The 12,921-nt window shown below is 37.7% G+C and overlaps 1 protein-coding gene across 1 annotated transcript in view; it reads right to left on the bottom strand.

Annotated features, from left to right (window-relative positions):
* Positions 1 to 2,562: 2,562 nt before the first annotated feature.
* The window catches only part of TMEM175 (transmembrane protein 175), a 12,579-nt gene continuing 2,220 nt past the window's right edge, over positions 2,563 to 12,921 (bottom strand). The window contains exons 2-10 of the mRNA XM_009883314.1: positions 12,729 to 12,767; positions 11,513 to 11,610; positions 9,429 to 9,480; positions 8,122 to 8,157; positions 6,855 to 6,938; positions 6,039 to 6,203; positions 4,628 to 4,706; positions 3,787 to 3,928; positions 2,563 to 3,226 (exon numbers count right to left, since the gene is read on the bottom strand). Coding sequence (XP_009881616.1) covers positions 2,563 to 3,226; positions 3,787 to 3,928; positions 4,628 to 4,706; positions 6,039 to 6,203; positions 6,855 to 6,938; positions 8,122 to 8,157; positions 9,429 to 9,480; positions 11,513 to 11,556 — 1,266 coding nt within the window. The 5' untranslated portion in view covers positions 11,557 to 11,610; positions 12,729 to 12,767. The remainder of the gene's footprint in view (positions 3,227 to 3,786; positions 3,929 to 4,627; positions 4,707 to 6,038; positions 6,204 to 6,854; positions 6,939 to 8,121; positions 8,158 to 9,428; positions 9,481 to 11,512; positions 11,611 to 12,728; positions 12,768 to 12,921) is intronic.

Consider the following 12,921-nt stretch of genomic DNA (forward strand, 5'->3'; position numbering starts at 1 on the left):
GTAATTCTGTGAACAAAAGCTAGTTACAGTTAGATTTGGGAATCTTCTTTCTACTTGAAATCACACAGTTCAAATGAATGCCTCATTCTGAATGCAGTTTGTTTCTTGAGAACTTACCAAAACTATCAGAACAATCCTGAACCAACTCTGTTTATACAAAAACTCAGGTCAAGTTTGCCCTCAAGTTTAGGTTCTGAAGTATTACTAAATTTGGTTTGAATAATGGTATCTTGACTACAAGCAAAACTTTTGCAGAACAAATTACTTACTTACAAGTGGGGAAGAAAAAAAAGATGCATTAGTTAGTGTCCTGGTTCCGGCAGGGATGGGGTTAATCCCACCAGGAGCCGGCAGGGGGCAGGTATTCCATACCACGTGACCCATGCCCGAGCTATAAGAAGAGCTAGCCGGGGCGAGGAGAGGAGTCGCCACTCGGGGGTGGGCTGCGGCGGTGCGGGTCCGGTCGGTGCGCTTCGCGGCAGTACTGTAATCGCGTTTTTGTCTTTTCCTTTTGCTGTTCTGTTAAATTGCACTCTTTTAACCCACGAGTTTGGCCCTGTCATTTTCTTTTTCCACGACTGTGGGAGTTGTGCGAGCGGCTGCGTGGTTCTTTGTTGCTGGCTGGGGCCAAACCACGACAGTTAGCCAATACAGTCCCGTGTAGTATTTATACATTGCAATTCACTGCTGTTCAAAGCATCCCTGTAAACACTGGACTGAAACTTCTTAGTCAGATTCAGTTTCAGGTTTCATTTTCTTTAAGTACCAACAGAAGTAGAATCAACCTTTATATCACATTAAAAGCATTGGGGTGTTCCACACAAAATCACAGAATTGCTGAGGTTGGAAGTGACCTTGATGATTTTGAAGGAGAAAAAATAAAAAGATGTCCAATATAATTTTAATTGCAGATATCAGATTTAAGTTTCACCTGCAGAGCTGAAATAAAGGGCTAGAAACTTTGTTTTTTCACTGATTGAAATTTATTGCAAATACACACATTCACTGCTTATTATGTGCCCACTGCACATTAGAAACAAAACCATATAGAACCAAAAGTGCTTTTATTAACTATCAGAAAATCCCTGCAATACACAATACAATGCAGAATCCTACTGCAAGCCATTTAACCTCAACCAGCTATAAAACCCCTTGAGTATCTGAACGTAGTCTCTCACAAGAAGTATGTAATACTAGCAATTACATGTTGGTACCAAGGTGCTTCAAACCAAAAGCACAAGTGCTTTCAAGACTGAGCTCAACTGATATAAGGTATCTTAATTTGTTTTCACTAACAATTACTCCAGGCATGCTTTGCCCCAGTATTTTTTTTTTTTTTCAGAACAACAACAAAATTACTCAAATGCCTTTAAAGATGGCATGAAAATTATCAGGCACTAAAACAGTTCAATATACAAACTAATGGCTCTGCCAAACAGAAATGTAAAGGCTTCCAGGGCAGCAAGAGGCTAGATGACTTTGCCCACTGCCTCTGTACAGCTCTCTGCAGGATCGCATTTGATAAGCATAAAGCTTACCAAACTGCACATGAGTGTAAAAAAATTCAACATGCCATGGACTGGAACTTCTACAGGGTTAGTTTCTTTTGCTGTCTTGCTGAGACTGAGAAATCTGTATGATTGCTTAGTTAGCCTCTATTTAGGGAAAAACTCAACTACTTTCCCTGATGGGGAACTCATATACATGGCAGGAAAGTCGTATACTCTCTCCGAATATGATGTCATGCCTTCAGAATAAAAGAACGATGTTCCTTTACACAGGCATGAAAACAACAAGGCTGAGAAATCCAAACCTTTCATTTCAGATGAGCAGCTGCTTCAGAACTGAAAACAAACTTACTTCTAGTCCAACCGCTGTCTGAATCCCTTCCCTGGGAGATACGAAAGCTTGTTCAAACCTTGGATACATAGCCACATGAATCCTCATTTGTTAAATACATCCTTTCTTGAAAGAACACGTATGCCTGAAGAACTTGTGTTTAGGTAGCCTGGAAGACTGCATATGAATCACAATCGCAACTCACATCTAAACTCATGCTCAGAGCCATGAAATGCTACTGCAAGTTTGTGACTATGCAGAAGAGACATTGTAACCATTTAAAAAAAGGAGGGGGAGGAGACCAGCAACCTGTATGCACAAACATTCTACCATGACACAGCATCTAGAAATCCAGAGGTCTCTATGTCTTCTAAGCTTCACCCCCTGTCTTACAGTGGCACAACCAACTTCTATACCTGTGTTTGCCTGCTATAACCACTGCCATATGTCAGAAAAAAGGCCATTTTGCCGGACATCTGTTTGTGCACTTCTGAATCGATCATCACTACAGTTACATGTCAGGCAGCATTTTTCCAAAAGGGTAACTCTAAAGGAAGGGGAACATGCTTTTCTTCATATCCCCTATTTACCCAGTGCTTTCAGTTACAGATTTTGGAGAAAGGGTCTCAAGCATGACCAGGTAAAACTTAAGTATGTCCCACCTATGGCCAACTCAGGCTTTGGTGTAGATCAATATTATCCAGACATGAAGATAATGTGAGTTCAAATAACTGAAGTTAATGTTATAACTTCACATGCACCTTCTTCTAACAATACAACCTTCTGTCTGGAGAGAGACATCACAGACTTTATGACAGTTAAAGAAATTCTAACAAAAATGCGCAAGGCAAGAAAAGCAAATGGGACTACAATCTGCATAAGATGGAAAATTGCTGTGCTAAATTCACTTAACAAACATGTTAGAAAGAAGGTGCCAAGGCTTACACAAGGGTAGAGAGCCAACTTGGCAAACATGAAGGCATGCTCCTTGCCACCATATCTAGCAAAAGGATGCAAAGTTTCTGTTTCATGGAGGAGGGCTGTAGTCCATATTGCAAACTGAAATATGCTGGCAAAGAAAGTGATAACACAGCTGACTTGAATGGCTTCTATTTCATTATGAGACTTCTCTGCAAATTCACTGGTCAGCTGGTAAGCTAGCGGAAGCCCGCCAATGAAAGCCAATGAAAGTATGTTAAGCAGTCCCATTAATCGTGTAGCTTTTGTTACATAAAGGAAAAGTGAGTGATGGACAAACCACAGGAGACCAATTGTTACAAATGAGCCAAAGTAGGCAAGGTAGTTTGGCCCATATTCACTTAAAGCTTCAAGAAGGCTGCCATGGAACTTCTCCTCAACTTCTCTGGAATCAGGGACGTTGTCTTCACTGTGAAGAGAAAATTTACTTTACTTTGCATATTATTGTTATAGAAACACACCTGGAGCAACACTGAACTATGTTGCTTTACTCTGAGCAAGCAGGGAACAACAGGCATCCACTTTGTAGTTCTCTAATTTGTAACGTAAAAAAAGCATTTCAAATAACAGCTCTGCAAATAAATTAGATCTGAAAGGAAAACTGAAAGTAAGTTGGCATTCCTTTAGGTTAATGTAATAAAATTGCCACAGTGACTAAACAACTTTTGTTGATAAAAGCCTTTTACCTGAAAACATGACTAGGTGAAAAGGAAGCTTTGTTCTTCAGGATTCCCCACCCCAACATACATTAAATAGACTGATGATCACTACTGCTGAAACGTGGGCATTAGAAATATCTTTTGTTTGTGTTCTGTGTCTTTCCAGAAAATCACACTTAAAGTAACCACTGCAGATTTTAGAAGTCAAAGACAATGTTTGGTTAATTTTATTTCCTCAAATATTACATGTAGACAAAAGTTAATATTATATTTAAGAATGCAATGTGTACAAGGCAACACAAAGCCTTACCATATATCCAAAATGAGCAGGGTTGCTACAATAGCATAGACTCCATCACTGAATGCTTCTACGCGTTCCTTACTCAAAGGCTCACTGAGGTAAAAAGTGAACGTTTCTAAGCTATGGTGTTCCTCCTCTTCATCTCTCTCACCTGGAAACAAATCTGGATGTTTACTAATGAAAGACAAAATCAGGTAGTATAAAACAAGGTAATTAAACAACCTATTGTGACCTCCCTTTCTCTTTCTCCCCACCTGCCAAAATCTTTCTGTACAAAGAAGTGTGCGATTCATTCACACAGGTCAGAAGCATGGATTTAGGCTGACTTGTGCCATGTGTGAAGGCACACCTTTAGACCACAGCAGTTAGATTAATGAGATGCAACACTCTAAACAGTTAATTACCCTGAAAAAGTCTGACTTATAGGTGCTGTGCTTGCCAGTTTGAAAATGTGAGACCATACAATACTGCTGGGAAGAAAGTGATACAGGCATTGGGCTCGCTTCCTATACTCTTCAATCCCCGTGTTCCCTTTTTAGCATGGAAAAGGGATAGATGGCCTGCAGCCATAATTTATGTACTTTTGTGTGTGTACACGCACGTGCGTATTCAGGACAAACCAGAGAGGTTTTGCGCTTAGAAATGATCTTTGAATGTGTTCTGCCTTACACAAATCTAGTCACAAATTAAGGGAAACCTGGGAGCAAGGAAGAAACTGTATGGAAGCATGGCAATAAACCTCAAAATCCCTACATTCCAAGACTGAAAATGGAAGCAGAACTAAAATGACTTCATTCCACAGTGTTAGGATAACATATCTGAACATACTCCCCTGAATATTGTTACTCACCAACAATCTTAGTTTTACACCATGTAATGAATCGAGTGAGATGCGGAAAAACGATTACGAGCCCAAGAAGTACGTAAGACTATGGAGAGGAAAATGAATACAGTTTAAATTTAGTTATCAAAATACAAATTACCTCCAAGTTCAAATATGAAACTATTACTCTCAATCTTTAGGTATAATCATATTGAGAAAAACTAATCTTGATTTTATGACATGGAAAAGGCTCACATGAAATGCACATGCACCTCCTGAATATTGCACATGCAACCTAATACTGCTTTCTGATAGCTAATTTAGTACCAGTAATGAAGCAAGCTAAAAGCAGAAGGGAAATAATTCTGCTAACAAAAATGCAGTAATCACTTGGAAGTTGGAGAACTATCCCACGTGATCCTTACGGGTCCCTTCCAATCTGAGATATTCTATGATTCTATGATTCTACTACTTTTGTCCCAAAGACACCTCAGTATGTCATAAGTTGTTCACAGGCTTTGCACAAGTCTAAACACAAGAGCAACTTTGAGACCAATTTAACTGTTATTAATATTAAAAGAAAATACACTAGTGAAGAAGGTGAGGGAGTAGAGGGAAGTAAGGGTGTAAGAGGAAAACATATTTTCAGTTAAAATTAGGCCTTTTCACATTTGGACTCATAACTGTCCCTTTTATCAACAGCAACCTAATTCCTCCCAAATTTGGGGATTATTTAAACGCTGTTAATTCCTATGGAATCTTTCTCAAAATTCAGTTAAATCCACCTTTTCCTAACGAACAAGACAGAGGAAAGGAAGCTCAGGATACATTCAAAAACTACATTTCAGTTCCAGGTGGAGGTTCTGAGAAAGACAAAGGCTATTACTACGTAGGAACAACTCATTGCCCTTTACTAAAGATAGTAGATAAAAAGGCTGTGTAAGACCAAGCCTTAGCCAAAAACATTTGTTCTGAGATGCAGGTTGGCTGACTGGTCTACTTATTCTATTTGCTCATACACCCTGAGTTAGTGCAGCAATTATATACACTTGTCTTCAGTTTGTGCAATGTGATGTTTATTTCATGTAACCTTCCACATTACCTCATTTACTTATGATGGGCAAGATGCTAAGTTACGGTTAAGAAGACCTGCATCTAATTAAGAGAAGCATTAAAAAAATCAGGCAGAGCAAGTAAAGCAAATATTGTAGCAGAATATTCTTTCAAAACTATCCAAACTCACGGATGAAATTACAGATTGGTATCTGTGAACTGAACACTTTCAATACGAAGCAGCAGCCATGATTACAACACCGCAGAAGTGGCAACTGAGGAATTCTGCATATTTAACATGGACATCATTATTTTAACACAGGATCCTGAATACATCTAATATAAGCTGCTGCATCAAAGTTTTTGGCTAACTAGGAGGACTTACCAAAGGAATAAAGAAAAAAGAAAAGATGGCTGCTAAAAAACATAAAACTGGTCCTCTCAGGATAATCTTTAAGATATGACGTTTATAGAAATTCTGATTCTCAGACACCTGTATCTGTTGATTCAGTAAGTGTGGGTGATAGAATCCATATGCTACTATCACAGCCTGCAAGGAGAAAAGCATTACTGAAGCTATTACATACAAGTATATGCAGCATTTCAAATATAAAACTCTAAAACTGTAAATCAACAAATTCCAGAATACTTTCAGCCTTATTCTTCACTCCCACGTGGAGGGCTGGTCTTAGAAACTCTGAGATTTGACAGTACACTTCATGTCAAGATTTTGGTCTCCTCTGCAGAGCTTGCCATGACCATGGATCTTACACAAAGAGGAATGAAGACCTCCACAATAAGGAACAGAAAGCTACAAGGAACTGTACCAGGAGAAAAATAGTGCCACTGGACTGAGGCTTAAAGCCAACATTCACTCAGCCATTGCTGCACAGCTCAGCCGGAAAAGTCAAGTGCTATTTCCCCAAGGCATTTTTTAAAGAGTGGCAAAGGAATTACTATCCTGTGGACTTTGAGATCAGCTGATGTAGTTGCATAAATCAGCTTCACAGGACAGTGGCAATGCAAACTTTCATCTTATATACAGATATGATTTTACCATAACAGGCACAGCTTTGTAAAAGATTACTATACAAACAAAAAAAATATATAGCAATTTATACCCATAGCTGAGAAACACAATTTTAGTTCTACCCAAGAAAATCTATTTAAAAGTGAAAATGTAAATGGATAGCTCCAATACCTGTATAAGGCCAATGACAACAGCACACACACTGAACAGGAAAATGCCAAAAGGTACCTCTGGAAAGGAGGCCATTAAGGAAAACTAGAGAAGAAATGCAACTAGATTAAATATTTAATTAAGAAACAATGTAGGAATAGCAGTAGAGAAACAGAAGTACTCTTCATTCAATACTGAAACTCAAAAAACAAAATAATACTTTGCATTTCAATATACTTCCACTAAATGCAATTTCTAGTCACAAATACATGCAGGAATCCCAACCAAAGGCATCTGGAGAGATGGGTTTGCTCCCATGTTGATAGTGCAAAAAATTAACCTCTCTGATACTGTGTCTCCATAATCACTACAGACTGGCTTGTAGCTGAGCATAAAGTTTAACAACAGTGTTTTCAATGGACAAGATCTTCATAGCTGTGAAAATTCTGGATATTAGGATACCTTTTTGAATCTTTTAATTTCTGTACCTCCATGGTTCCCTGTTTTATTAATTTCTGTAGCTTCATTAGGTGGAAAAAAAAGCAGGGACTAGTACTGACAACTTTCCAAAAATTATTTAAGCTTCAAGGCAAAGTCAAAAGTATGTGCTATTGCTGATCAAGATCGTTTAACTGACCACAGCCTTATTCTTTGCAGACTAATATATAACACAGATACATCCACAGAGAAACAGGTGCCTGTCATATTAAGTGCTTTTTAAGCAACTCTTTTTTTTTCTGCTAATACGGTGTTCAGTTGCAAATATTCTTGCTAGGTCTAAAGGTCATCAGACCAGAAATTGTGCAGAACATCAAATTTGCAGATTTAAAAAATGAATGATTGGCTGCCAGAATCAACCTTGCTGAATAAGTCAAAAGTGATACCAAAAACTCTGTCTATATTACAAAAGGGAAGTGTTCTGTCATCTAAAGAGGAATTTGAAATACAGCCTTAGTTCCCTTACAAAATGGAAAATTATCATCAGGCAACTTTCACATTTTCAATACACCTGCTTTTTTAAAGAAATCATGGGAAACTATGACTTTCCATGATTATAATTTTCCAGAATACTAATTTTCTGACAGGTCTATAACATGCAGTAATTGAAGGTTATTACATGTCGTCATGAATTTTAAAAAAGTGAGGCTTAACTATTACTACAGATTCAGGGTTTATACTATAACAACACTTTCCTGGGTATCTGAATACTTTGGTAAAGTCTTTCCAAATAAATAAAGGAAAAAAAACCTGTAATTAAACATGTGTCAAATTTTTTAAAAGTACTTACTGTGTATGGCAAGAAAGTTATGATCATCATACAAGCCTAAAAAAGAAAAAAGTGTACTGAAACACTGGGTAGAATACAAAGCAAGCAATTCTCTCATTAAAGATGTGTCCAGAGAATGCAACACAAACAGATCAAATGCTCGTCCTGCATCATGAAAAAGTCCACATTTCTGAAGTTGGTGAGCTTTGACTGTAACAAATGGCTAGTTCTGTATGTCTTCCATGGTTGCTACCTAAACTGTACATGCTTATTTTAGAAAACACTACAATTTTGTTACCAATACCATGGTAAAAGTTTTGCTATGGTTCTTAACAGACTTCTTTCTAAAGTAGCAATGCCAAAAGTACCACATCTCCTAAAGAGGTGTTTCTGATTTATCAAAAACATTAATCTCTAATCACAAATATTTCATATATAAAAAAGCCAAATTAAAACAAAACCAAAACAGCTCAATCATAAAGAAATACATTGCTTTGAAAGCTACATTATATAAGAATTCATGCCTTAAGTTAGTCCTCTAACATAATTTCCTGTAGTGTTATCTCATGGAGTTTAAACTCAGCATTTTTGTTAACAAAATAATTAAATTAACTGTGTGGTTGCACACTGTCAGAGAACAGAATTTTAAACAATATCGCAAAATACAAAGCTCTAGCTGAAAGCAATAATATGTTCACCATTGCAGCACCCCATTACAACTATTGCTAACCAAGATACTACAGGGCTTTTTTAAAAAAGATACTCAAATAAATAAAGGATTTGTAAGAGATAAGATTTAGGCAAGTGTAAAGCTCAAAACACTGATTCAGCGATTGGTCTCAGTGGTATTTTTTTGAAAGATTATATAATCCCGTTTCACATAAGCTTCAGAACGAATTTTTGAGCAACTTAAACAGAGAAATGACTGAAAATGTAACTGTAATTCAAACCTACCACTGAGATTTTTTGCCACAAAACAGCATTTCATTTTCTTAAGCCTGGCAGACAGATATTTCAGCCGGACACAGATGAACACAGTCAAAAGCTGTTGCCAGAGGTGCCTCTTCCATTCTCTCAGATCAACTTCAGACTAACCAGTTGCAGAGCTTCTTTTGGTTTATAGTAAAACACGTGGAAGTTAAAAGCCAGTTAGTTATCAATCAGCCACTTTGGCAAGGAGGAATTCAAGCTCTTTGTATTTTCCTGACTTGGAAATTTGGCAGAGTTTTGCTATTCAAATTTGAAACTTTTGAATAGATACATACAGACTTAAGAAATAGTGACCTGTGCTTGCTACTTAAACATCCAGCATGACTGACAAGACTCACCAAATTTAGAAGAGCAAGGACATCATCTATAAGCTCTATCACTTGAAACAACCTGTCAAGGCAAGGCAAGATATCATGAACAAGCCAGCTCCCAAAATATGTTTTACAACACTGTGCACAAATTATACATTTATGATATTATAGGGGAATCTGATATCCTTTGCTTCATAATTTATACAAGTAGTCCAGGCACTAAGAAAACTCATTAGCTCAACCCTGGAAGTAATTTGTTGGAAAAGTTTTAAAAGTGAGATACGAACAGTCAAGCAGTCAAGTTCCATCATGGAGCAGTTATTAAGAACCTCATTTCTACTGGAAGGACAAGTGGCATATGATGTAGCAAACTGTCCGGGTCATCCCCCCCCATGCCCCCGCCTTACTCTATCTTTCCTTTATACCTGAAATTATACGTTTACTTTGAAGTAAATTTCACCATTGTTAACAGCTAGTTCATCTGTGAGGAAGTGATCCAGATGTCAGTTCTGACCCATTGACTCACATACCAAAAACCTAACAAGGCAGTGAACTACAAATGGATACGGAAAATGGAAGCTACAGGGGTGATTCAGAAGCAGGAGTTGATGGCGATTCTCTGGAGGACTTGCCATTTCACTATAAGATGAAATGCAGCCAAGTCACAGGTCAGACTATTGGTTTGCTTTCTCCCACAGCAGTTTTGTTTCAGAACAGCTCTATCTTTTGCCACCTAACACACCTGGGACAGAACAGCCAGCAAACTGCTAGTGAGCTGCACAAGGCTTGGGAGCTACAGGACAACTATAATTAGCTGTCAGTTAATCACCTATTTACTTCAACACAGGTATGGCCCAGGACTAACTGGAGACTGATGGCCTGTGCTGACTGTTAATCAAGTGCTTCTGAAGCATGAACAAAGGCAGACTTTCCCCAGCAGGCACTGTTCACCGCTCACACAAGAACACGAACAAGTCCATTTGATATTCTGATGGCAAAATAAAAATATAGGCACCAGCTTCACTTTTAGCATGTCAGACGAAGCAATGTTCTGTAGGGAACCAAGCCCTGCAGTAGCACTGCACAGATCTTCCAGAGCAGATCCAGATGTTCAGAGTCCATCCAGAGTCTCAGATTTTTCTTTGTCTCATATGTCATTGTGAAGAGCTATTATTGTGATTTTCTCTGACTTTTACTTGGGAGAACAGAAGCAAGTTCACACTGTTAGGGCCAGAGTATTTTCAGAATTTTAAGGCTTATAATTATTTCTCCTGAAGATACAGCACAGTTGTTATTATGCAAAGAAAATAAGCTTTTCTTCCAAACTGCCCCACACTTTGTTAATGAAATTCCCAATCCACAGAAGTGTCACTTAGAATCAATAGAGCTAATCACCCTCCACAAAACCCTACATGATTCAGACTATGTCTCAGCATTTACTTACCTAAGCAAAGAAAAGCAACATGATAAGAGCACTGATGTGAAGTATCAGCTTCAAGTACTGAATTACAGGTTGCACACCTCTATTAGAATGCAGTCAATCAACTTACTTGAGGAAAGAATATAGCAACATTTGTAAATTTCAAAATTCAAACAAAAACTGCCCTGATTCCAGTATGATGCCTGCATGTCTATTTCTTTTTAACTATCAAGACACAGGCAGGTGGCAGTGTCCACAGGTCTATAAAATGCAGCATCTGCAACATGACGATTGATTTTGTGAGAAACACTGCTGAGGACTGAGAGAGACAAGTTTTACGCCAGCTGTGCTGTATCAGTTCCTCTATTTGTGTAGCACACAAGTTACAAAGTCATGGTTTTTTCAGCATAATTAGAAGTTTAATTCCATCTGGAATATGAAGTAAAATGAAGAGTAACACTAATTTAAAAGATATATAATGGCTGGTTTTCTTTGTATCACTGTGTCGGTGGTGTAAGAGTAGTTACACACTGCTTAGCGTAGCATTTCTTTACAATTATTTTTTCATCTGCTCCAACAACAGACAATCCAGAAATATATCAAGACAGAAATGTATCAGACACATGGGTACCTCCTGTCCTTTTAAACAATAGTTTTTCTTTAACTTTAGAGTTAAATACTGTGTTCCTACCTTACATGAGCTGCCCATGCCACTGTAACTATTAAGAAGGTCATCAAGTAGACTGCAATTTTTGCCACAAGAAGTTGCTGAACACTTTCACCTAGTTTCTGAGAGACAGCCAGAGATGGTTAAACATTACAGTGTGAAATTACTAGCAATATCTGCAAATGAGGAAGCACATGCGGTCATGTAACAGATTTTTTGAAAATGCCTGCTAAGAATGCAGTTCTCTTGCAACAATCTTTTTACTACCATGCAGAGGAACTGGTTTATTAGACACTTGTAAGTATGCTGAAATATGTACTTAGTGGCATATGATGTACCAAGACATCTCTTCAATCTGTAAAAGGGCTTCTCAATGCTCTGCTCACCTTGTGATTCATCTATGCATTCTCTTATCACTCTTACTGTGATAATGCACTTCAGAGGAGGGCTGGCCACAAAATGCCTCTTTTATTTTCTTAGCACTGACTTCTGGAGTAGAAGCATCACACAGGTTTTTATGTGATGATTGTTAACAATGAGGAAATGGAAGGCTTAACCACAGCAATTTTTGCATATATCACCACAATGGCTTAAATAGACTCACAAGGCATATTTGCCATATTATGGATCACACTTGAGTTTTGTAAACTAAATGATACAAAGTATTTGCATCTATGTCTGTTTTTTAAAGCAGAAAAATAAATTGTGATTAAAAAAACCTGTAAACTTCCTCAAATGATTAATTTATTTTTTCTAATATTCCTGTTTCTTTCAGAATTAGTTTATTTTCTGCAATCTTCTTTTTCTACCTTTGCTTATTCTGATTACATTTATTGCTAACCTGATTTTAGAACCAGCATTCACTTTGCACTATATAAGTGGCTTCTTTAAGTGATGATGAATTACCAAAAAGATCAGATGCTTTCTGAAAGATGTTTTGGTCAGACAGGCAATTCATTTTTCACACAAAAGTAAGTGGATAAAAGCCACAGCCTACAATATAAGGCTCTTTCAAGCTTTATATCACAACTTCTGCAGATTAGACAGATCTTTAGTATTTAAGTGTTTCTCCCCAAGTTCACAGCTCCTCCCCCTAGAAAAAATTTGTTGGCTTTAATGTCACTTAATGGTTTAGGTTTTTTGAAAGTCTGGGACTTGAAACAAAGTGGGGGTGATAAATTAGGATGTTACATGTATTTGCAAAGACATGAGAGACAACAAAACAAAAGACCTATGATACCTGATCAGGATGTATTTTAGTGTGAGCCACAGGCAAAATCTGAAATAACAAAACCTTGTTAGTACATGGCGTTCTTTTCGTTACTGAGAGCTTTATTAAGACCGTAAAAACTTCACGTAGCCTCAAATATTCCTGGATCACGCAGCTACCCACAGCCTGCAGTTTTGGAAGACAGAATCACCCTCCGGCCGCC

This window comes from Charadrius vociferus, unplaced genomic scaffold (genome assembly GCF_000708025.1).
Source record: "Charadrius vociferus isolate BGI_N301 unplaced genomic scaffold, ASM70802v2 scaffold343, whole genome shotgun sequence".
NCBI lineage: Eukaryota > Metazoa > Chordata > Aves > Charadriiformes > Charadriidae > Charadrius > Charadrius vociferus.